The sequence below is a fragment of the Drosophila willistoni genome, chromosome 3R (assembly GCF_018902025.1).
Source record: "Drosophila willistoni isolate 14030-0811.24 chromosome 3R, UCI_dwil_1.1, whole genome shotgun sequence".
NCBI classification, from domain to species: domain Eukaryota; kingdom Metazoa; phylum Arthropoda; class Insecta; order Diptera; family Drosophilidae; genus Drosophila; species Drosophila willistoni.
In genome coordinates this window covers 21,508,473-21,530,008 of record NC_061086.1, presented here as the reverse complement: position 1 = coordinate 21,530,008, position 21,536 = coordinate 21,508,473, and the positions used below count along the sequence as shown (strand labels likewise).

The following is a 21,536-nucleotide window of genomic DNA, read 5'->3' as shown; positions in this document are numbered from 1 at the left end:
GTTTAAGCCAATTAATTATTTAACTACCGATTAACTTCCACCTGTGACATAGACATTGTGGAGATCTCCCATCAAGGCAATAGATCACTGAGGATCTTGGGTGAATTTCACTTAACAATAACAAGTCTTAATAAAAAATATAGCAAACGAACGTTTTTTTTTATTATCTAATTGACTATTGAAATTAAAATTCATTTTTAATTTATCACTACATTGTAGTACCGCAAAATTTATTGGATTCCCATGATAATACAAAAAAAAAATACACTTTGAACTTAACTGCCATTCGAAGTGGTTGCTTTTGGCCCATAGAGCTGTTGAGGTGTTGGTATATCCTCCACAAAGAAGTTTGCTGGAATCAGATGAAAAACCTTGGACAACCATTCAAGCAAAATACTCTCCACTGTCTCAACAATCAGCGGACGCAATGCCTCATAGAAATCTCTCCAATTGTCGTTGAAAAACTGATTGGTACTTCTTTCCACTTCCTTGCTGCGGCCATTGAAGAGATTATCCAGTTGAGTGCGTACCCTAGTCATGTTTAGATGCACTCTCAGGGATGTTAGATTATAGAAAGTGAAACCACCTTTCTCATATAAACGCGTCTTGGTTAGCATCAATATATCCATATTCTCTAAAATGTGGATACAAAAGTCTTAGTTATATTTTAAAATTTTGTTTTTCACTCACCGATCTCTATGAATATGTTGCCGGAGCCACTTAAAGGAATCAGTAAAATGCGTCCATTCATTTTATATTTGCCATCCAGACGCATTTTGGGCAAAAACAGTTTCGTCTGCCAGCTAAAATCCTTTTTACTGACACTATTTGGGGATGATTAAGTTTTGTTTCTGTCGATGGGGAAGATATTGACTTACCGACTTTCTTTGATTTCTGTTTTTGAATAACCCTTAACCACTAATTCTGTGAGATTGGCCCTTATTGTGGCCACTTCATTATTATCCTGCTTGAATACAATATTCCGCACTCTCATAGGATCAAAGTTTCCAAAACTTTCGAGTACCTCTGGAATGCCAATGCTTAGTTGATTGATAAGTTTCTGAATACTGTTGGTAGAGCATTTTGTAAAGCCCGGCTCATAGATCCGACATGAGGGCAAAAAGGATGCTGCAAATAAGTGTTTAGATCGATAAAGGATGATACAGAGCAGTTTCTCGCTTACGTTTCTCTGTGTAGTACTCCACCCCTGAGACGGTCACAAGAGTAATTTCATTTAGAATTATGATTGTAATTAAAAGTTTACAAATGTTAAGCAATTGTAGCTTTAAGCTTGAGTTACTACTCATGATTCTTTAGTTAGCTTGTTTATCCGCATTAGGCGGTGTCACGATAGATAGACAACTAACTGCTAAAAACGTTTGAGTTTCATTTTTATTCTGTATCATCGAGTAGCTAACGATTTTATTTTACTGACAATGTTAGGTGCTAAGGCAAAGTGCAGGTTGTTGTTTTTTATGGTTCCAGTGGTGTGTGCACCGATGCATAAAAAGGGGGCATACTAAAGTTCTTGTATTACTTGCTTTTAATTAGACAATCTTTGATGGTATAACAAATTTGGCAAGGACTAGTGGAAATCTTTTATAAAATAATTGGCTGGTACATAGTTAAATGTTTTCCTGAATCGATCCAGTAAAACTCCTTCGACGGTTTGCTCGGCAGCTGGTCTGAGAACTTCATAAAATTCACGCCAATTGTCATTAAAAAGCATATTGGCACTGCGTTCCAGTTCTTTGTCCTCGAACAAGCCATCCAATTGTATATGAAAGTTTCCAATTTTATGAAAACTAACCTTCATGCTATCCACTTTGGCAAAACTGACATCGCCTTGGACATCTGGTGTCACGGACAAAACAAAAATAACCTCAGCATTTTCTGTAATAAGTCAAAGTTGAATAAAAATTCACACATTATTGAATTTTAAAAATAATTTACGTAATTCAAAGAATCCCTTGCCATGTCCGTTGAGATTAAGAGCCACAACATGACCCTTAACCTTGTAATCGTACGCGAAGCGCAAAAAGGGTATAAAGACAACAGCTTTGGCCACATGGCGATCGGCATCATATCTGAAATTCAACCAAATTGGATTATCTTTGAAAATACAGTAAACAAGAGATTAAATGTTACCTGGCTTCTTTAACTACCGATTGACTTCCGCCTGTGACATAAACATCGTGCAGATCAGCATTCAAGGCAATGGATCGCTGAGGATCTTGGGTGAATTTCACACGCTTTATGAATAGTGGATCGAGGGATCCAACTGTATTGGTGCCCGGAATGCCATCCTTCCACTGATGGAAAAGGGTTTGGAAATTGCTAGCCAGACATTTATTAAAACCACTATCACCCGTAACGCATGGCGTCAAATAACTAGCTGCAAATTTCAATTAAAAAGTTTCAAATGTGGTTCGATTTTATGTGTCTAAACTTATTTATTAACTTACGTCTTTCTGCTAAATATTTGGAGGCACCGACAATCGTGATAATTGAGAACAGCAAAAGGCTGAGGGATTTGGAGTTTTTGATTTGCATTTTGGAACGCGTTTACCTTGTCCGAACTGAGCAAGCGAAATGGTGTTTCTGCTCAAAGGCTTTGTGTTTTATTCGAAAGCAGATGCACAGATCTAAGTAGAACACTTAATTCAATTTCATTGTTTTCTACTTTTTAAGGTTCATCTTTGTGTTAAAACAATTAAACAAGTTTGTCAACATTAGACTTGTTGTGGTCGTCATACAGGGTGATATATTTGAGTGTCCCAAAAATATATATATAAAGCTGGGCAATAACCTTGATATTGGCCTTGATGAACAGCCAATTGCACTGGTTTATTAATTTTGAAACAATTATTCACTTTGCCTATCATAGTAAAACTTTGACCTGCTCGCAGTAACTTTTAACCAGTCGAATGTATATTTGTTTGTTTTGTTTTTTTTTAATACAAAAATAAACTGGTTTACCAAGAGTGTAAAATCTAGTCTGATAATTGCCTGTTAAACTTAGTGACTAAATGCAAATGAGTGTGCTTAGAATGATGGAGTCATTATGCCATATGATGAATGGTGTACATTACAATTCAACTCTAGAAAGCTAAAACTTATGATAAGGTGAAAGGCTTAACCAATTTATCACTAATCAGGATCATCAACTATTTGGTTATTTGGTTGATTCATTTTCTATTGTATGTATTCTGAAAAGAGAAAGGATTTCAATATTTATCAACTGCTGACGTAAAGGCTACTCTATGGAATATATAATGTATTAAAGAATATGAAATAGTACATAAAAGATTATGAAAATGTATAAATGTAATATAGTAAATATATTCAAAATGAGTCACAATTCCTAAGGGTGAACCAAATGACAGATAATTCGTAGAAGATAGAAGTATCCATGAAAAACAAAAGTTTATAAATACAAAATATTCTTTAGCAATTTATTTACTTTTTATTAAGGAAAATGTAAGCTCCAGAAAATGTCATAAACGACTTTAAAAATATAATTTTGACAGTTTAATAGTAAAATTTGCTGAAATAAATGAACAATTTTATTGCGGAACCTATAAATAAAAGTATTCAATGAACATTTTTTAGCATATTAATTAACAACTACTAAAACCCCGCTTAATGTTCTATTAATAAACGTTTTGCATATTTAGAAATAACCGACATAAATAAATTTTATGATGGGTAAAAAATGTTCTAATTCATTTATATTTTCTAAATCATAAGTTTTTATCGAAGCCATCATGACTTGTATATAATTTTAGCTAAAATTTGTTAAAATTTATTCCAAAAAAATTATTCAGAGATTCAAGCGAAAAACGCAAAATAACCAGTGTCTTGATTGTTGTCGGATTGCAACCAGTTTAAGCTCATCGAGGCGTCAGACATTGACTAGGTCAGTGGTAAGTAAGAATATATACTCGTATATTAGCTGAAAGAACGGAAAAAAATCGAAAGAAACAGAAAGTTCTAATTGCTGTCCAGAGAGCAATTTGACATAATTGAAATGCCATTTAAGTTTTTTTTTTCTTCTTTTCAACACAACCATACACACTTCCGTGCTTGGCATTCTATTCTGAGTTCAGACAAGTGAGCCTCATTGAATATGCGTAACATTATGCGAGTTGCGGGCTTAAATTGCTAGTAAAGAATTCGATCGGACGCCAATAACCTGAATGCAAAATTGTTTTGCTTTACTTTGTCTTATAACGTTTAAGTAGGTGGGCAATAACTACAGAGAGTACATAGAGTCTCACCTGGTGCTTGCTGCTGTTGGCTGCTTTCGATTTCTATGCTTGCATTCCAAGCAAGTCCAAGTCGAAACGAAGTGCTTGACTCTCGGGCTCCCAGTCCGATCGCCCCAGAGCGTCGATATATGTATTAATAGTATAGCTCTCAGTACGCCTTTAGCTCAATTCAAGCTTTATTCCAATTTTTTTTTTCTTTCTTACTCTTGTTGTTGTTGTTGCTTTTCTTGATACATATATTTTGTTTTTGCCTCTTTTGCGGGGCACTTTACGAAATGTTGCTTGTGGTATAAAAGCCATAGCACGCCCTGATTTTCTTTTGAGTTTGTTGTCTCGTTTCGCAGAGTCTCCGTGTGCAAGTGCAGAAAGCAGAATTTTTTGTAATTTCGCAGTGCATTGTGCAATATTTTGAAGTTAAACAGATTGGTGAAAACGATTTGACATTGATTAATTACTACGACTATATATATATATATATATATATTGATAAACAAATTTAAACTTGGCAAATTATGATGAAATTGGTAAGAGTCCAAACCTTGAACTTATTTAGAATACATTAATTGACTCGACGGATTTAACTGATGTCTGATTAATGTCTCTGATAATGTGTGTGTGTGTGTGTGCGAGTTAATTGCGTGTCTGAAATTGAAACTCGATTCGAAGCCAAGTCTAATTGGAATTTCCCTTTCATTTTAACTGTTAATAGGCCAGTGCTTTGATTCCGCTGCTCTTTGTGGCCTACTGTGCGTATGCGCAACATCAGGATTACACCACCCCCGTGCCCATATTGAAGCAGATCGATAAACACAATGACGATGGCTCCTATACCTATGGCTATGAGGCGGCTGACAAAAGTTTTAAAATCGAAACCAAATATCCAAATGGTGAAGTCTATGGCAAATATGGCTATGTAGACGACCAGGGCAAGGTGCGGGAGATTGAATATGGAGCCAGCAAGCGTGGCTTCGAACCAGCTGGCAGTCACATCAATGTACCACCACCGACATTGACCAACAGCAATCCCTACCCCTTGGGGCCCAATGAAATCGATGATGGGCAATACCGTGAAGATCCAGCTGTCTATTATAAGGATCAGAAATATAGTCGTCCCGTCGCAGCCAGTAAATTCAGCCTAAATGATTACGGACGTGGACAGCAGCAGCAGCAGCAACCACAACCAGCACCACCACAGCAGCGTCCTTACTATAGCAATCCAACACCACAATACTATAATCCACCGGCACCTCAGCCACGGTACTATCAACCAGCCCCACAACCAGTCCAACAGCCCTACTATGCCCCCCAACAGCCACAGGCGCCCTACGCTGGTCTGCCCAATCAACATCATCCGGCATTGCGCAATTTGAACATTTACACGGGCTCCTACAGCATTGACTATACGGGAAGGAAATAGATACAGATGGATGGATGAATGGATGGATGGACCAGAGTTGTAGCTATTAAAGTCAAATTTTCCCTTTACTGCCAAATAATTCAGTCACTCTAAATTCTTTATATATAAATACAGTATATATATATGTATATTGTATATATTTTCTATTTTTAATAAACTGACGACCGACCTGTGGATAAGTCGAAGATTTGAAATTCAAGGCATTTCAAGTATTTCTTCAATAGACTATAACTACCTGGTTACGCTTCAATTGGGCCGCCCAACACCAAACCAAAAGCAGCACCAAAAAGTAACAACAATTACGTATTACGTCAACAACAACAACAGCAACAAAGCACAGAATGATGGAGTTAAAAATTGTTACTGATTTTTTTGTATATTTTTTTTGTAGATGCAGACCGACCAGAAACTCAACTTGGTTTCTATATTGTCTGGTATTTGGTGCACACTTGCGTCTGTTGGCCAAAAACCACTTTCAAATGCACCAGGCGACCAGTTAACTGTTTTGTATATGTAGGTACTTACTTTCTGGCCCATAGCAGAAAATAGGCAGGTGCAGGGGCGTATGCACAATGGGCCCAATCATTGACCAATCCACTTCATTTGTCATCAATTGGAATAGTAGAAAAATTAAAATTAAATCAATTATTTCACCTCACTTGAATGGCTACCACTGTGCCAGTTGCTGATGGAGTCAAATTTGAGATACTTATTTATTTATTTTTCTTACTTTTTTTCTCTTTTGCTGCACCCATTAAAAGTATGCCAACACAATGCCAATGGAATTATATCTGCATTATATATATATATAAATATCTAGCGTTTATATAATTTTGTCGAGCAAAATATTGCCATGAAACTTGTCTGCTACTTGGGGCGTTGGCATGACTCAAAGAATTTCCTGTAAATGCTGTTTTTTTTTTGTTGTTTGTATGCTTTGAACATATTTTGATTTTGTTTTTTCTGACTACTGCTGCACAGCAGCTGCTGCAAGTTGTTGGCAAGACATGAATAAAAGTATATATAAATGCATGTACATAAGAAAGACATAAGCCATATATGGCATAATTTTTGTAAGGAGATAGCTAAGGCATTGCAAACGGTAGAAAATATAGAAAGAATGAACCGATTCCAAATTGGAATCTCACTCAATGTTGGTAATATATATTTGGTAGTTGGTTTTAACGACATGAGATAAACTCAAATACTATGCAGTTATATTTAAGACTCAACAGATTCCTTTAGAGTACCCTAAAACAAATTGCTCAACCATTTCGGTAAGATAGGGAATTAGTTTTGATTAGAATTAGAGCAAAATTCTCCGAAAATTTAGGAAAATGTTTTTCAAAAAAGCCTAAAAGAGGCAGAAATTTCCATTCAAATTAAATTCAATAATTCTGCAACTTTTAATTGTACTTATTTATTAGGTAATTATTTTTGTTATTTACCTCATAATAGTTGATTATACGGAAATCCTTATTAATATTCTGAATTATCTAATGCTATGTGGGTTTATATTTCAATTTTATGACCAGCTATAAGAAACAAAAGCAAACATGATTTTAACAGGTCGTATGAGCAAAATAAACCTATTAAGTTTAAGCCTTTAAACTGAACTGATTTAAGTAATTGTTTTTTTTTGTGCTTAAAATTTTAATTTGATTTTACGGATGATAGCATATAAATTAAGTATTAATTGTTGCCACTCCCCCTTGTTGAATCAAAAATGAAAACGAAACACTTCACTTTATGCAGGGTATACACAAGTCAATGTATAAACATTTTTCTCTTACTACTAGGTAATTTAAGTTACATATGGCAAATTGTTGGTTATCAAATTTTGCAAAATGCAACCTTGATCATGCGTTTCCGTACGCATTAAGAGAGACAAGTTCAGGTGCGCTGCATTCGGCTGCAATGTGATCCTCCCATCTCTTTTACTCGCACTATGGGAAACTGAAACCAGAAACGTGTATTGAAAATGAAATATAATAAGCAATACGCACATTACACACACACGCACACACACAGAAAACCCTGCCCATGGGCAGGTCTAGAGAACAAGAGGGTGAAAGACAATGTGCGCCTAGCTGGCTGCCTGCCTGAGGCCAGTTTCCTGCTCTGGTCTGATCTGGTCTGGTTGGGTCGAGTCGGTGTTGTCTGTGTGTGGTATGTCGACTGTCACTAACCAGTTTAACTATTTTATGGTGGGTTAGCCGGGTCGCATATTTCTCTCAACTACTTGGCCACAATAACTGTGGCCCGTATATGCAGGCCAAAAAGCGTTGTGGACGACGACAAGGCCACTTCAAAGTATGAAAAAATTATTGCATTAAATACTTGAATATGAATTGTAGGTAAGTTTCTTTTTTGCAAAGATATGAATATTTCGCATTCGTGGCGTTGGGACTTTATTACATATATTTTAACTGCATCACTCATACGCAATGTGAGCCACTTAATGGTAGATTTAAAGTGGGTAAAATGTTTAAAGTTTCAAGTCCCAGCAGGAATAGTCCCCCTCCTTAAATGGCTTTGCCGTCTCTGGGGCCACTGGGATTCACAGCACTTCACTTCATTTCACATTGTTCGGCACATTTATTCATTCGTTCATTCATTAGTTGGGTCTGCCTGTCTATTTTGGGTAATTTTTCACATTTATGGGTCCGCATTTTGATTAATTGTCTGTGTGTGTCGGCTCTTTGTGCGTATGTACAGTAAAAGTGAGATGAATTTTTATTTTTTTTTTCGGTTGTTTAGTAATTTGTTATTAAATTTATTAAATTAGCTAATATTTTTCAACTGTTTCCTGGTGATAAGGAGGTAATTTATGGGTAATGTGTAATTTAGAATATAACTTGAAATAGTTTTCAATTTAGAATTAATAGCTATTTACTACCGTTTTCGTTTCTATGGGGATTTTACCGACTTCATTTGCTTTGAAATTGTTTAAACTTTTTGGAAATAAATCAAATTTTATTGAAAAACGTTGCGAAAACGCAAACCAGCCTGAATTTTGCGATTTAACAAAATTTTATGACTATTGTTGTTTAATCGTTAAGAAATTTAAAGGGAGATGGATTCAATTAAAATAATTAACTAAAAACCAGTTCTTTGGGCTTAACATAAAATGACTTTTACTTTTCTATGTAGTTTTCGATTAGTTTTTGATTAGAATGCATTTCTTTGTTCTTGTCTTGTGCAGAAGTAGTTTCTCAAGCCGTTTCCTGTTACATATGGTATGTAAAAGCTCACCTAAAGCACAGAGAGCAGAACCAATGTCTCCAAGCTTGGCTTGGACCAGCCTCTCTGCATCTCCATCTCTATGGCTGTCTCTGTCTCTCTGGGTTTCTCGCTCTCAAAAATTCAGTCCTTTTGCGCTTGCGCCGCTCACTCACTTGTTGGTGAAGTTTTGTTGTTGTTGTTGATGTTGGCTGTTTGGTCCGTTAGCTTGACGTTGGTATAAAAAGGTTTGCCAAAGCAACGGTATATAAAGCGATATACAACAACTTGGGCGCCTCAGTTGCTGTCGGTCTCAAGTTACGTATACGCGATCTCGGTCCCCCCCAAAATAGTCAGCATTATTGTCCCGGTTTGTTCGGGCGACTTGAAAGTGCTTTTGCTGTGGTGCCATTTTTGATTGTGTTGGTGTTTTCGGTTATTATATTATATTGCTGGGTGTTGCCAGCGAAGGCCTTTATGAGATTGCAATTAACGTTTCTAATCGATTCGAACTAGTTTTTGCCCAATAGACCAATAATATATAGGCGTCTCCAGACCACACAATACAATCGACCAAATCGAGTCAAAATGAAAGTGGTATGTGTCTCTCATAGTGTGTGTGTGTGTGTCTCTCATTCGGAGGGTGTTAAATGTAAAAGGTCATAGTTGAGCCTGAATGCGTGGCAAAGGCTTAAACCAAGCGGTTATCTCATTGCAATGATCATGATTGTATTGACTATAACTACAGGGGGAAAGGGATGGGTCGGGGGGTAGATCTGATCGGTTACATCATGCTTAGAGGCGCCGTCGCCACAATGATTACATTGTTGTGCAAATATCGCATAATTTGCTATGCAAATCGACTGAACAGCTAATTTACTCTCAGTCCTCTGCTGTTCGCAATTGTCTCAAGATTGCAACAATCTATTTTACTATATATTTTTACCCCCTTCCTTCTCAACAACTTGGCACCCAATTTGGTAACTGGATTTTGACATAATTTATGAACGCAGCCGCCGATGTGTCGGACGATTCTTTAGTTATTTAATGGTCAGAGGGGGTGAAGGTGTTGAAAAAAAAACGACGTTGTTTGCAGGAACTTCAATCAACAAAAGTTACACTAACAAGCTCACTTCAAACTGCCTCCCCCACTTCGAATCTCTGTTCCCACCAGCCACCAGTCAAGCGCGAAAATATCAAAAGGCAATACTAGCAGGTCCACTTTGGCTTAGACTCACAGTTCACACGCGGTAGTTGGTAGCCAAGTTTTTCTTCTCGCTTTTTCTTTTTTTGGTCAGTTACTGGTTAACTGAAACGGTTTACTAGTGCACTGGGTCCCAAAACGACTCCATGCCAACAGCAGACAGCCAAGGCTATATGCCAGACAAAGAGTCACTTTGGCTCGTATCTCATGTATCAATAGTGAAAGGAATTCGCATACGGCATGGTCGAGCGAAAAAATTGCAACTAACAGAATCCCAGAGCAGTAAATCCATAGTACATAGAAGCCAATTGTGGAATTGAAAGGCAATAGCATTGGTCAAAATGATGCGCTTAAGGGTCAATACACTTTACAAAGTTGGGTATTCCATAACATGTCTATAAATTTGTTAGTATATTTATACATATGAATTATAGGTGTTTGGGCTTTATGCAGGTCAACAAAAAGAGGTAATACGTATCCCTCTAATTTCTTAAATCTTTTATTATACTAGTGGAGAAATTTATAGACTTCTGGCCTTAGGAATGTTAATGAACAATTTTAAAAGTATATAACACTAAAAACGTTATTTATAGGTAGGCTTACTAATAAATAAATTTTCCGACTGTCTGGTAGAAATTTTTTAAATTTAATAGTTCTATATCAAACTTAGTCACTTAGTCAATTATGGCAATGATTAAGGTCTATATAAGATCGTTTTTCAATGCCTTTCAATGCTTTTTAAGTTAGCCTTATATATTAATCTGTAATACTCAGTCAGCAGTTTTAATTTCTCAATCAATTGCTACAACATCTTGTGGAAAATAATAATAATAAAATGAAATCAGATTGTTTTGTTCTCCCCTTGTGGGATTCCCCCGTAATTTCTTTTGACATTTCGGTTGTGTAATTGTGAGATGCATCTGTTGAATGGTTTGTTACTTGCAACATTTTGCGCTTGCATTGGCATGTGTGGGAATTGTTCGCGCTTCACTAGAGGCAAATTTTTACATAATTTGGTATGCCTGCATGGCCTCCTGGATTACCCAACTACAATGTATTCCATAGTCAGCTAATGGTGAGGGTGAATGAGTGTGGGTGTCTGCATGACCAATGAAAATTGGCAATTCATCGCATTCCCATGGCTATACCCATTCCTATTTTCAATTCCCATTTCACATCCATCGTCATTTCTCTTTTAATTGAACTTTGTGCATCGAATTGCTGGTGCTGGAAGCTTGCGGCATATCGCGTGTCACATGGTCACGGATTTATGCAATTGACTAGCTCAATCGTAAAACAATTGGTTCCTGTTTGGCATTGAGGGACTAAAAACTGGGCTGGGGTTGGGGCTGTGCCTATGCCTGTGCTGCTAGTACCGAGGACGGTGTCATTGGCCAGCATAAAAAGTGAAAGGCCGCCTCATTTAAGAGTTTTGTCTGTGATTGTGGCATTCTTTGTTGGGCCAGCTTGAATGACAGCATTGCCAAGGTGTTCCGGTGTCTGTGCTTGGGGCAATTAGCTAACCGGTTGCCATTTCCTTGCAGCTTGAAAGCTTACTCTTGATCAGCTGTGTGCTAGGTGGATTAGTCGAGGCCCAGGATTATCAAGACTATCAGGAGAATACACCACGGCCTGCTCCCGTGCGTCTGCGTGCACATGCCGCCCCCGCGGCCCAGTCCGAGGTGCAAAGGGCCACACCAGTGCCAATTTTAAAACAGATCAACAAGTGAGTTAAAAGAAAGGGTGTATGTATATTTATCATCCTCCATTTATAATTCTTTCATACACTTAGGCACAACGAAGACGGCTCTTATACTTATGGCTATGAGGGAGCCGATGGTTCATTCAAAATCGAAACCAAACTTGCCACCGGGGAGGTCAAGGGCAAATATGGCTATGTGGATGAGACCGGCAAGGTGCGTGTTGTGGAGTATGGAGCCAATAAATATGGATTCCAACCTTCGGGTGAGGGTATCACAGTGGCGCCGCCCACCCTAGTTGATGAAACAGCCAAAGAGGAACCCGAATATGAAGATGAGCCTGCCCCACAGCGTCCACAACGTCCATATGTAAGAGTTACCCTTTTTACAACCAACCTTTGAGTTCAATTAAATTGTGTTTCCTTTGTTTCACCAAAGCGTGTACAGCGCCCACAGCCTCGTCCACAACCACAGGCGCCACGTCCACAGCCACAACCACAACCGCAACCACAATATGTGCAGTATGAAGAAGAGGAAGTTGAGCCTCAGCCACCACGTCGCATCCAGTATGCCCCACAGCCGCAGCAGCTGCAGTCTCACCAACAACCTTCAGTGGGACCAGCGCCACCACGTCTCCAAGTTCCAGGAGCTCAGCGAACAACGGATGTGCTCTATTCGCCGCTGCAGCGTCCGGCACGCCCCGAGCCTGACTATTCCCAATCCCAGAGCTTTGGGGATGGCCCATCCAATGTGCGCATATCTCGTCCAGTCTATGCATTGCCACCAGCATCACCGGCTCCCAGTAGTGCTCGTGCCCAGGGCTTTTTAGCGCCGGCATCTGGTGGGCGACCCCTTCTTGAGCCAGTGCATTTTGGACCCACTCAGGCGCCAGTTGCACGGCCAGTCCAACAGGCTCAACCCAGCTATCAGCCACAGCCGCAATCACGCAGTGGTGGTAGTGGCAGTTTGCTGGATCAGCTAGCTCGTGACTACGCCCTGCCTCAAGGCGGTGCCCAGCCACTACACGATATTTCCTTTGGTTACTACTAAGATGTCTCTGGCCATCTTGTTTTGCCAGCCAACTTCAGATAGATTCACTTGCCCTTAGGTCCTAGCCATTCCTACACTCATTTTGTTTATCCCTGATAATGAAAGTTTTAATTAAACCAACGAATCGAACTGAAAATTATGACTCGTAAAGAGTTATTTGTGTTTTGGGGGCATGTGATTAATTAAATCACTTTCCAAGATTTTACTAAAGATTTATAAATAATCTGGAGTGTTAAGGTAGTTTTTTCGATGATCAATGAAATGAAGATCTCTTTTAATTGAAATAGCTGTGAATTTTCTAGATTGTTTGCTAAACGTATTCATACATATGTCATATATGTATATAGTTGGTATTTAACTTCACCTGCAGATCTTTGGGTTCATTTAAATAACTGAAAACGACAATAAAACGGTCATAATGATGTCTTGAAAGCTTTCTTGGTTTGCGTTCATGATAACATGGTAAGTGTTGCCTACTTTTAGGCTGCTATAGATACTTATTCGGATCAACAGAGGAACTAGTATCAGCAATTTAGAAATTAAATTGTGTTTTAATATATAGCATTGAGTATATCTAAGCATATATAAAACTCTAATAAATCTTAAGCTAGATATCTCTGTAACTAAAAATCCTATGAGTCTAACTAGACCTAACCATCAAGAGAATATTGACTTAAACTTACATAATGAATTAATCAATAAACTTTTTCATTATTTACCATAGTTTTTTCCACAACAACTTCAATTAAAAACTACATTTTTCTTATGAACCGGTAACAAATGAGAAAATGTTAGTCAAAAGGCCAAAGGTCTCAGTAACGAGTGCTTATCTTTTATGTCTAATCTAACCTTTAAAAATAGCTCTAAGAATCATTTATTATTAAATAATAATAATAAAACTCTGAGGTTTCTATTGCCACGAGTTTTCTAAAACTAAAGCCTTTTGAAGACAGATCTTCTAGTTCCTACTCAAGGCGGACATAAAGTAGGTATGACAAAAACCTTTTAGACTTATCAGAAGGGAGTCAAAAGGCTGTCAAAAATATATTAAACGCACCCATAAAAGAGAATAATTATGCCTAAAATATATTAATTTATATAATTATTCATAGCTCATACGGTTCCCTGATTTTAAATTTGCATAATCATCCCGTTTACACACACAAGTAAACACGCTTCTAGTAGACATTTTAGTTAAATTAATTTATTTTATTTACTTAGATTTAAGTACGATAGAAAATTTTGCAGCATTTTCAGCCAATTTAGATGGAAAATATGTGAAAATTGAAGCAGTGAAAGAAATGAGTGTGTGAGAGAGACAAAGAGAGAAAGAGGTAGAGACATGGGGAACAGAAGGAAATGATGATAGTGCTGGATTGGTGTGGAGCAGGAACGTTTTAGTTAAGTCTAAGGGAGCATGAGAGTGCAGTAAACCATAAACATAATGGGTATGGTCGGTCCACAGCTGCATCCTGGTTATCCTCTAGGCACGACTACTGTAGATAGACTGTAAAGAGAGCGGTAGATGAGAAGTGGTTCGTCTTGATTTTGGATTTCAAAAGGGTGCTGTGGGTGGTGGTGGTGGTGCTTTCGTATTAAATAAAGCAACAAGCGATGGCAAAACAGAATTTTAGAAATTGGATAAGGAGAGGTGCAATACATTTGGTTCATACATGCTGTGCTTGGGGATTCACATAGAGTGCATCTTTATTCAAAGTGTGAATGGTTTTTGGTGGGAAAAATGGGGTGTGGGTGTTGGGGAGAGGTTTAATAAATATAATGACTGCGATAGCATAAATAATTTTTGACTAAAAAACACAAACTAGGATTAAATGCTGCATATGACTTAGAGAGCTATTACTAGAAATTATCACTATATATCTGGCCTTAGGCCTCCAAAACGCGATTAAACATCAGAGGGTCTTGTATTTCATAGTCCTGCGGCCGAAACATGCCCGTTGTTCGCTTGTTCAACGTATGACGGCGCACCTTGTAGCCACCATAATGGGATCGTGGTGGTGGTGGTGGCGGTGCACTATACACGTATTTGGTCTTCTGTACCACCGGTGGCAAGTACTGGAAGGGTACCTGTTTCTGCACTTGCTTCTCAATTGAATAGTTAACCGGTCCATTTGGATTGCCTCCCTTTCGCTTGGCCACCTCCAATGCAGCTATTATGGGAGACAAATCCTTGAGAGCGTTGTTCTTATTCGCATGATAGTTCTCCACACGATATTCGGTCGGAGGTGCAGGAGGCGCTGATGGAGCCACACTCGAAGGTGGTGGATAGTCATAACCCTCATTTGGATGTTTCTGTATATAAACCTCTTCGGGTGTTGGTCTCTTGGCCATCTGATGATAGATATCGGCAGCTCCTTTGTGGTTCACACTTGTCACTGTGGGTGAATAGGCTGCTGTTATGGATTCCGTATGCGATAGAGATTCCAAAGTTCCCAAATTATTGGGCAATGGGACACCATAACTATTATAGACTTCGGCATGCTCCAGTCCAGTGCCAGTGGGCACGCTATTCGTATCCAAGGCTACCGTCTTGGAGGCAGTATACTCGGTCTTGCCATTGGGCAACAAACTCAAAATTTCTTGCAGCTGTAGAGCCGCCTTGCGGGCTTCCTCGTCACTCAGTTTCTTGTGCCGTCCATAGATGTTGAAGTCATCGCTGCCGGCAGTGGCCACTGTGTGGATTTGATCCCATTGATTTTGTGGGGTTTTTGTAGGTTTTGTGTGTGTGGTGTGTGTGTGTAGAGATTGTGTGTGTATGTAATAAGTGAGATATCATTAGATTTACCAATTTAGCAATTCATCTTTCTATTTACATTGACTCTGACTGAATTTTTGATGTGTTTGTTAGATGAATTGTTGAGTTTTCATTTTCACATGGTTTTTTTTACACTTTCTGTACAATTTTCTATTCGCTTATAAAATTTCTTAAATGATTTCAAGATGATTGATTGATAAATGGACGGACGTCGGTTTTAGTTGGTTAATATGATAGTTGAGCTCTTCTTTAAACTTAATTTTTGTAGGTATATAATTCCGTTTGCTTATTGGGGTTTTTTAATCAAGGTTCTTACTAAACTATGTACATACATACTGAGAAATATCAAGTATACGACATGTGGCCACTGTAAATTGCTTTATAAATGTCATTAATACCGTTTTGGTAAGTTAACGCAACAATGACGTGATGAACTATGAATAATTTTTGTTTTATATAATAATATACTATTTACATATCAACAAGTCGATAAATGTCAAGCATGGACTATCAGCTTTCTGGGGGCCGTGGCATAGTATTTACAATATTTACAGCCCCTCTATCTATTGGATGATGCTTTCACTTTCATTTGAATGGTTAAATATTTACGGAAGTGTAATGTGAGGGACCAAGGGAATGTTGATATTGGTTAGTAAAAACGTATGTAAATGAATGATAAATGACAGAGTCATCATTGCAGTTAGTTAACATTGTTGTTAATTCGATATGGTTAAAAGAGATTCAGCAGATTTATATACAATTTAATTCAATGAATATACAATGTATGCACAATGAATATATTAACAGTGAAGAGGAGTACCCACAGGGGTGGGTCTCCCTTGGGTATGATGAAATATTTACAGATAAAATGTACAATGGAATAAAATAGAATCGATTCACATATTTTGTTTTAGAGTAGAATTACACACCATCTTGTCCATAGGCCGATGGCAGATAGTTGCTCTGAGGTGCCTCCAAAGCTACCGAATGAGACACACTGAAGGGTGCCCCGCCGCCGCTGCCCACATAATTGCCACCCGCTGGTGGCAAATATTGATGTGTGGCACTGCTATATGTCGGTGGCTTGGATGGCGGTCCATAGCTAGCATGGCCACTGGGTATCTCGTATGTGGTGATGGCTGTAACGAGATGAGAGAGACAAAAAAAGAAATAACATCAAATATCCACAATGAGTAAGTGAAGAAGGAGAGAGAGACAAAACGGGTTGACAGCGAAAACGAAAGTTGCCCCAGGTTCGATGGCCGCGTGTTCCGATTTGGCAAACTACACTCGTTCGGACTTGGGCTGAAGTTTTCAAAGTTGCAAGTTGACTCTTCCGTTTTCGATGGCCAGGCGCATTAGTTGTTATTAGGCGACTTAATTGTTATGCATTTCGTTCATTGCGTCATACAACATAGTTTGACTAGTTCATGGCCCAATGAACGGATACACAATACTTACTCTCCGAGTGGATGACAGGCGAGGAGGAGACCTGCTTGGAGCCACTGCTGCCGCCAGATGAGGCCCCCGGTAGCGAACTGAGCTTGGCAAATGGATGAACAAATCCACTGCCGCCAGAGTGACTAGTAGCATATGTATGCGAATTGATGTGAGCTGAATTTATGATGGATTTGCCTACATCGGTGACCTTGTCACCGGAAGCTGCCACCAAATTGCCGCCAGCACTCAATGCATATCCGCTGCCCTTTATCAGTTGACCCTTAAGGGCTGTAACACCGCCAGTTATGGCCTTAACAGCCTGGAATATGGTGTTCAATACAGATTTCTTGAACGACCATGGATCATAGTCCACAGAGTTACCCTAAACAAGAACAAAAATATATTATAAATAATCTTTTTCTTTATCGTTATTTCCATTTTACTTACATGGACCACGACCTCTTTGTAGGTATCACCACCACCATGACCGCTGCTGCCACCGGAGCTACCAGAAGCTATGGACGCAGATGCCTGGCCGATGCTGGACAATAGGCCAGATTTCAAATGAGCCACATAATCAAAGCTTCCCGATCTTTTGGCTATCTGTGATTCCTTGATATTGCTCTCGCCCTGGTCATTGTCCAGATCAGTGTCCTCTAGCGATAGAGATTTATCTACTGCCGGATAGGCAAAACACACCATTGGCATGACCATCAGCAGTAGGCATAATTTAAGTAAAACCTGAAAATGAAAATGCATACATATGTAAATTTTCCTATGCAAATGATTTATGTAATGCAGGAACTATTATGCGAGACAGCCATAGAAATTAGAGTGCTAATTCAATGGCCAACTAGTTGTCATTGCATCATAGATGCGATGCATTCAAATGTCAGCAACTGTCGCCCACGTTCATTTCACAATTTATTGTCAAGCCCGAAAATATATAATGCACAATCCTCGTTCTGCATATGTCACCTTTCAGACTCTCTTTCTATCTGTCTGTCTCTCTGTCCCTCCTACCGACCGCCAGTGACTACTATTGCGGTTCCAGCTGGTCGCATTCAAATTCATGATTTAGCAGTAGTAGGAGAGAGGGCTCAGATTTGCTTGGTTACTGGTTGGCTAGGCAAAGCCTGTCATTTGTAGTACTTATGCCACTAATTTGTCTGCCTGCCGGCTATGGCTTGTGAAGCATTCATATCGGTTTCATGCCCCATCGAATTCACAATGGAGGCTAATTGACAATATATTCAATTATTTAGTCCTAAGTGGAATTTAGAATATGAAACCAATTAAAGCCATTAGCTAATCTATAATTAAAACTGTATTATTTCTTTATTGCTCTCATCACTATCATCATTATAAATAATCATTATTAGATATTTGCCACTCACTTAAAATAATGTGAAATGTTTGTTTGAAAACGAAACCAAAATTGAGGTCAACAAATCCATTGAGAAATATTCAATATAAATTTTTATTTTTTTCGATCAACCTTTCTCTCGGTATGTCTGGTATGGCGCAACTTCAATATCATTTATTACGTATAGCCATAAATAATATGAACACGTTTAAGTGGTAGTAATTTGTCTTCTTAGCCCTGGGTCATAAAACCTTAAAAACTTGTCCCAATGCAATTGGCATTCAAATGCAGAAATTAAAAAAAATTTAACTTCTGGAAATAAAAACAATCGAAAGTTAATTTTGTTTTTTTGTTTGATTGCAATGTCTGGGACGGCGTGTGCTAATAGTTTTTGTTTTTCTTGTTTTGTTTTTTGTATTCCTCCAATGCAGATAATAATTAGTTTTTCATTGACGTGATTGAATTATAAAAATCAAAATTTTAAATTTCGATTGAATAACTGATATTATATCATAATTTTAATGAGTGAATTGGCATAGTTTAAGGAATTCACTTAATTGAGGGGCATTCTTTCGCTAGACGATTAAGTTAAGTAATTTAATTTAGACGAATAAGTTAAGTAATTTTATATAAAAATGAAGTAATTTCCTGGAGAAATTAATAACATCATTATAATCAAATATTAATAGGTTTTTGCTGTCTTGATTTGATTTGGCAATATTTTAAAGATTTTAACTTAAAACTCTGATTGATTTGAACTTAGGTAAAGCAAATCATGGAAAATAAGAAGCTTGATCAACCTTTGGCAAATACTAACTAAAAATTCGCTAAGTATTGGTCAAGCATTGGCTAAATATTGACCAAGAGTTGGTATTAGGTAAATCTTAGCTTAGCATGAACCCAAATAGTTACTTCAACATACTCATGGCCTTTAGACGGACAGTTGAGAATATTTAATTTAAAATAATTGTGGTATTAAGTTTAGATTCATATAAAATAGGACAAGTCAAGTGATTCTTAATCACAAGGTGGAATTCAAATTAAGTATTCAAATGAGTAAGTATTCAAATCAAATTCTCCGTACAGAATGAATTATGAAATTGAACCTTTTAAAGAAGGACAATTGCCTAGAAAAGGATATCTATCTACCCTTCTTGTATACAGTGTTTAATGATTGTACTCTACCTACAAGATGAATTGGGTCTAGACTGAAACCTTTCACGCACTTAAAAGTGATTTTATTTTTCAAAACGTTAACTTTTTAAGTAAATGGGTCAACACGATTTCGTAGAAACTGCCCTTTTGACCGCCCCTGTTGAATATATTGAACTAATAACAAATTTGTAGTCAAAATAGTTGCTCATTGGACAGTCCAACTAACCGACTGTGACTTGTGAGTGAATTTTTGCTGGCCACGTTGAGAGTGAAAGTATTTGCCGGCTTCGGCTTCATGGCTTTTGTTTTCTTGTTTATTTTAGTTTTGCTTACTTGGTTTTTTTCTGGTGGTCATAATCAATTAACATATTTCTGCAGATTGCTCAAATGCTGACAATACACTATAACCCATGTTAGTTAAAATAATTGCGGTAGGTTGAGTTATTTTTTTGTTCGAGTCGTTTATTATTTTTACGTGTGCGTCTGCACACATTATTATGGGCAAATTTCTTTTCTGACAGTTCAGTTTTTTTTAGTTTTTTTGGGAAAGCCAACGAACAAGAAACAGACTCGTGTCTAGACAACACTGTGTCAAGTTGTCTGACATAATAATTATGCATGATACTTTACATTCACACTCATTTAACTAAGCCATGTTGTGTTGTGTTATGATATAATGATATTGGGCCAATGAATCAGTGGCATTGAGTGAGTGTAACTGAGTGAGTGTTTTTTGAATGAAATGAAATGAAATGATGATGGCCTCTTTCATGCCCAAACGAGCAACTGTGCAGCGGCGCATCAATTGGGATTTTTGGGTTAGGCCAGCTTACATAACACAAACACACACACACACACACACACACATAACACACATTCACAATTTCATATTGTATCTTTGGAATATATCCCATATTAAATGTTTGTTTTTCTTAGCTAATAAAAAAGCAGCCAAGTGAAACGAGTTTTATACACAGAATGCTACCAACATGCACTTGAACTTGTTTGGCCAATGAAATTGCATAAATTGCTCTCTCGCTGCAAATGCGCTAATTTTTTTTTGGTTGTTTTGGAAAGACTTTCACTTGAGCCAGGACTTACCTTCATTGTGATACTTGATGTTATGTTTTCGGAACTTGGTTTCTTGGACAACAAGCTCAGATTCACTTTTGCTGATGACGTCCTCTTTTACGATTTGTTTGTTATTATTATTTTAATTTTGGTTTTTTTGGTTGTTTTATTGTTAAAACTTTGTCACACAAACTTTCTTCACCTCGACACTTGGGTGTTTGCTACAATTGACAGCATTCGTTCACACTGTTGATTTTTCTCTTTTTTTTTTTTTTTTTCGAACCGTTTCGTTTTTCGTTATGCCGTTTTGAAAATATGCCGGAGCCGCTAACACACTGAAAATTTCACTTGAAAAACAAAAACGGCGGCTTCGCGACTTTCTTTCTCCGATCGACGGTTTGTGATCGTGATGGGGTTTTGGGGTCTCCTCAACGACGTCTGAGCTCGAACTGTGCTCGAAAATTGTGTTGGTTGCCTCTTTTAAAGAAATCGTTGAGAGCGACTTTTTGGGCTGGTTTTACTACTCTTAAAGGCAACGCAAAGAGTTGTCGCTTAGTTAGTTATCTCTTTTGTTTTGTTTTCTTTTGTGGTTTTTGGGCATTTTTTGGATTTTTTGGCAACTGGAGAGAAAGAGAAGAGTGCGTGTGCATGAGAGAGTGAGAGGAGAGCCTTCAGAGACTTCAACATCGACAGCTGCGACATCGCAGCGGGTTCAATGCGTTTCATGTGTGTGTGGCAGCAACTGCCACAAACTGTTGCAATTCACAAAGTGCAATGCGGTTCATTAAATGTTCACAGCCTAAACTTGTTTAATTGAAATGACTTTGTTGATTTTGTATACACTGACTTATGCGGCCTTCTGCT

The 21,536-nt window shown here is 37.9% G+C and overlaps 5 protein-coding genes across 6 annotated transcripts; 2 read left to right on the top strand and 3 right to left on the bottom strand.

Annotated features, from left to right (window-relative positions):
- Positions 1–194: 194 nt before the first annotated feature.
- LOC6647732 lies at positions 195–1,339 on the bottom strand. The gene is made up of 4 exons (XM_002070371.4): positions 1,184–1,339; positions 879–1,128; positions 691–824; positions 195–634 (listed from the first exon to the last, which is right to left on the bottom strand). The coding sequence occupies exons 1-4, from the start codon at positions 1,305–1,307 to the stop codon at positions 276–278; spliced, it is 867 nt and encodes a 288-aa protein (XP_002070407.1). The 5' UTR covers positions 1,308–1,339; the 3' UTR covers positions 195–275.
- A 189-nt stretch (positions 1,340–1,528) lies between these two features.
- On the bottom strand, positions 1,529–3,290 carry LOC6647733. The gene is made up of 4 exons (XM_002070372.3): positions 2,466–3,290; positions 2,149–2,395; positions 1,954–2,087; positions 1,529–1,893 (listed from the first exon to the last, which is right to left on the bottom strand). Exons 1-4 carry the CDS (start codon positions 2,551–2,553, stop codon positions 1,586–1,588), a joined length of 777 nt encoding a protein of 258 aa, XP_002070408.1. The 5' UTR covers positions 2,554–3,290; the 3' UTR covers positions 1,529–1,585.
- A 1,316-nt stretch (positions 3,291–4,606) lies between these two features.
- On the top strand, positions 4,607–5,887 carry LOC6647734 (drebrin-like protein). Its single transcript, XM_002070373.4, has 2 exons — positions 4,607–4,795; positions 4,981–5,887. The coding sequence occupies exons 1-2, from the start codon at positions 4,784–4,786 to the stop codon at positions 5,686–5,688; spliced, it is 720 nt and encodes a 239-aa protein (XP_002070409.3). The 5' UTR covers positions 4,607–4,783; the 3' UTR covers positions 5,689–5,887.
- A 3,364-nt stretch (positions 5,888–9,251) lies between these two features.
- On the top strand, positions 9,252–12,988 carry LOC6647735 (developmental and secondary metabolism regulator VEL1). The gene is made up of 4 exons (XM_002070374.4): positions 9,252–9,507; positions 11,659–11,840; positions 11,907–12,183; positions 12,253–12,988. The coding sequence occupies exons 1-4, from the start codon at positions 9,499–9,501 to the stop codon at positions 12,862–12,864; spliced, it is 1,080 nt and encodes a 359-aa protein (XP_002070410.1). The 5' UTR covers positions 9,252–9,498; the 3' UTR covers positions 12,865–12,988.
- Positions 12,989–14,073: 1,085 nt separating this feature from the next.
- On the bottom strand, positions 14,074–21,184 carry LOC6647736. Of its 2 annotated transcripts, none has more exons than XM_023178663.2 (5): positions 20,703–21,178; positions 17,528–17,821; positions 17,102–17,462; positions 16,570–16,779; positions 14,074–14,371 (listed from the first exon to the last, which is right to left on the bottom strand). In XM_023178663.2, exons 1-5 carry the CDS (start codon positions 20,706–20,708, stop codon positions 14,358–14,360), a joined length of 885 nt encoding a protein of 294 aa, XP_023034431.1. In that variant the 5' UTR covers positions 20,709–21,178; the 3' UTR covers positions 14,074–14,357. The 2 variants fall into 2 exon arrangements, with proteins under 2 accessions (XP_023034431.1, XP_002070411.2); XM_002070375.4 differs by having other exon boundaries at positions 14,098–15,557; positions 20,703–21,184.
- Positions 21,185–21,536: the final 352 nt, after the last annotated feature.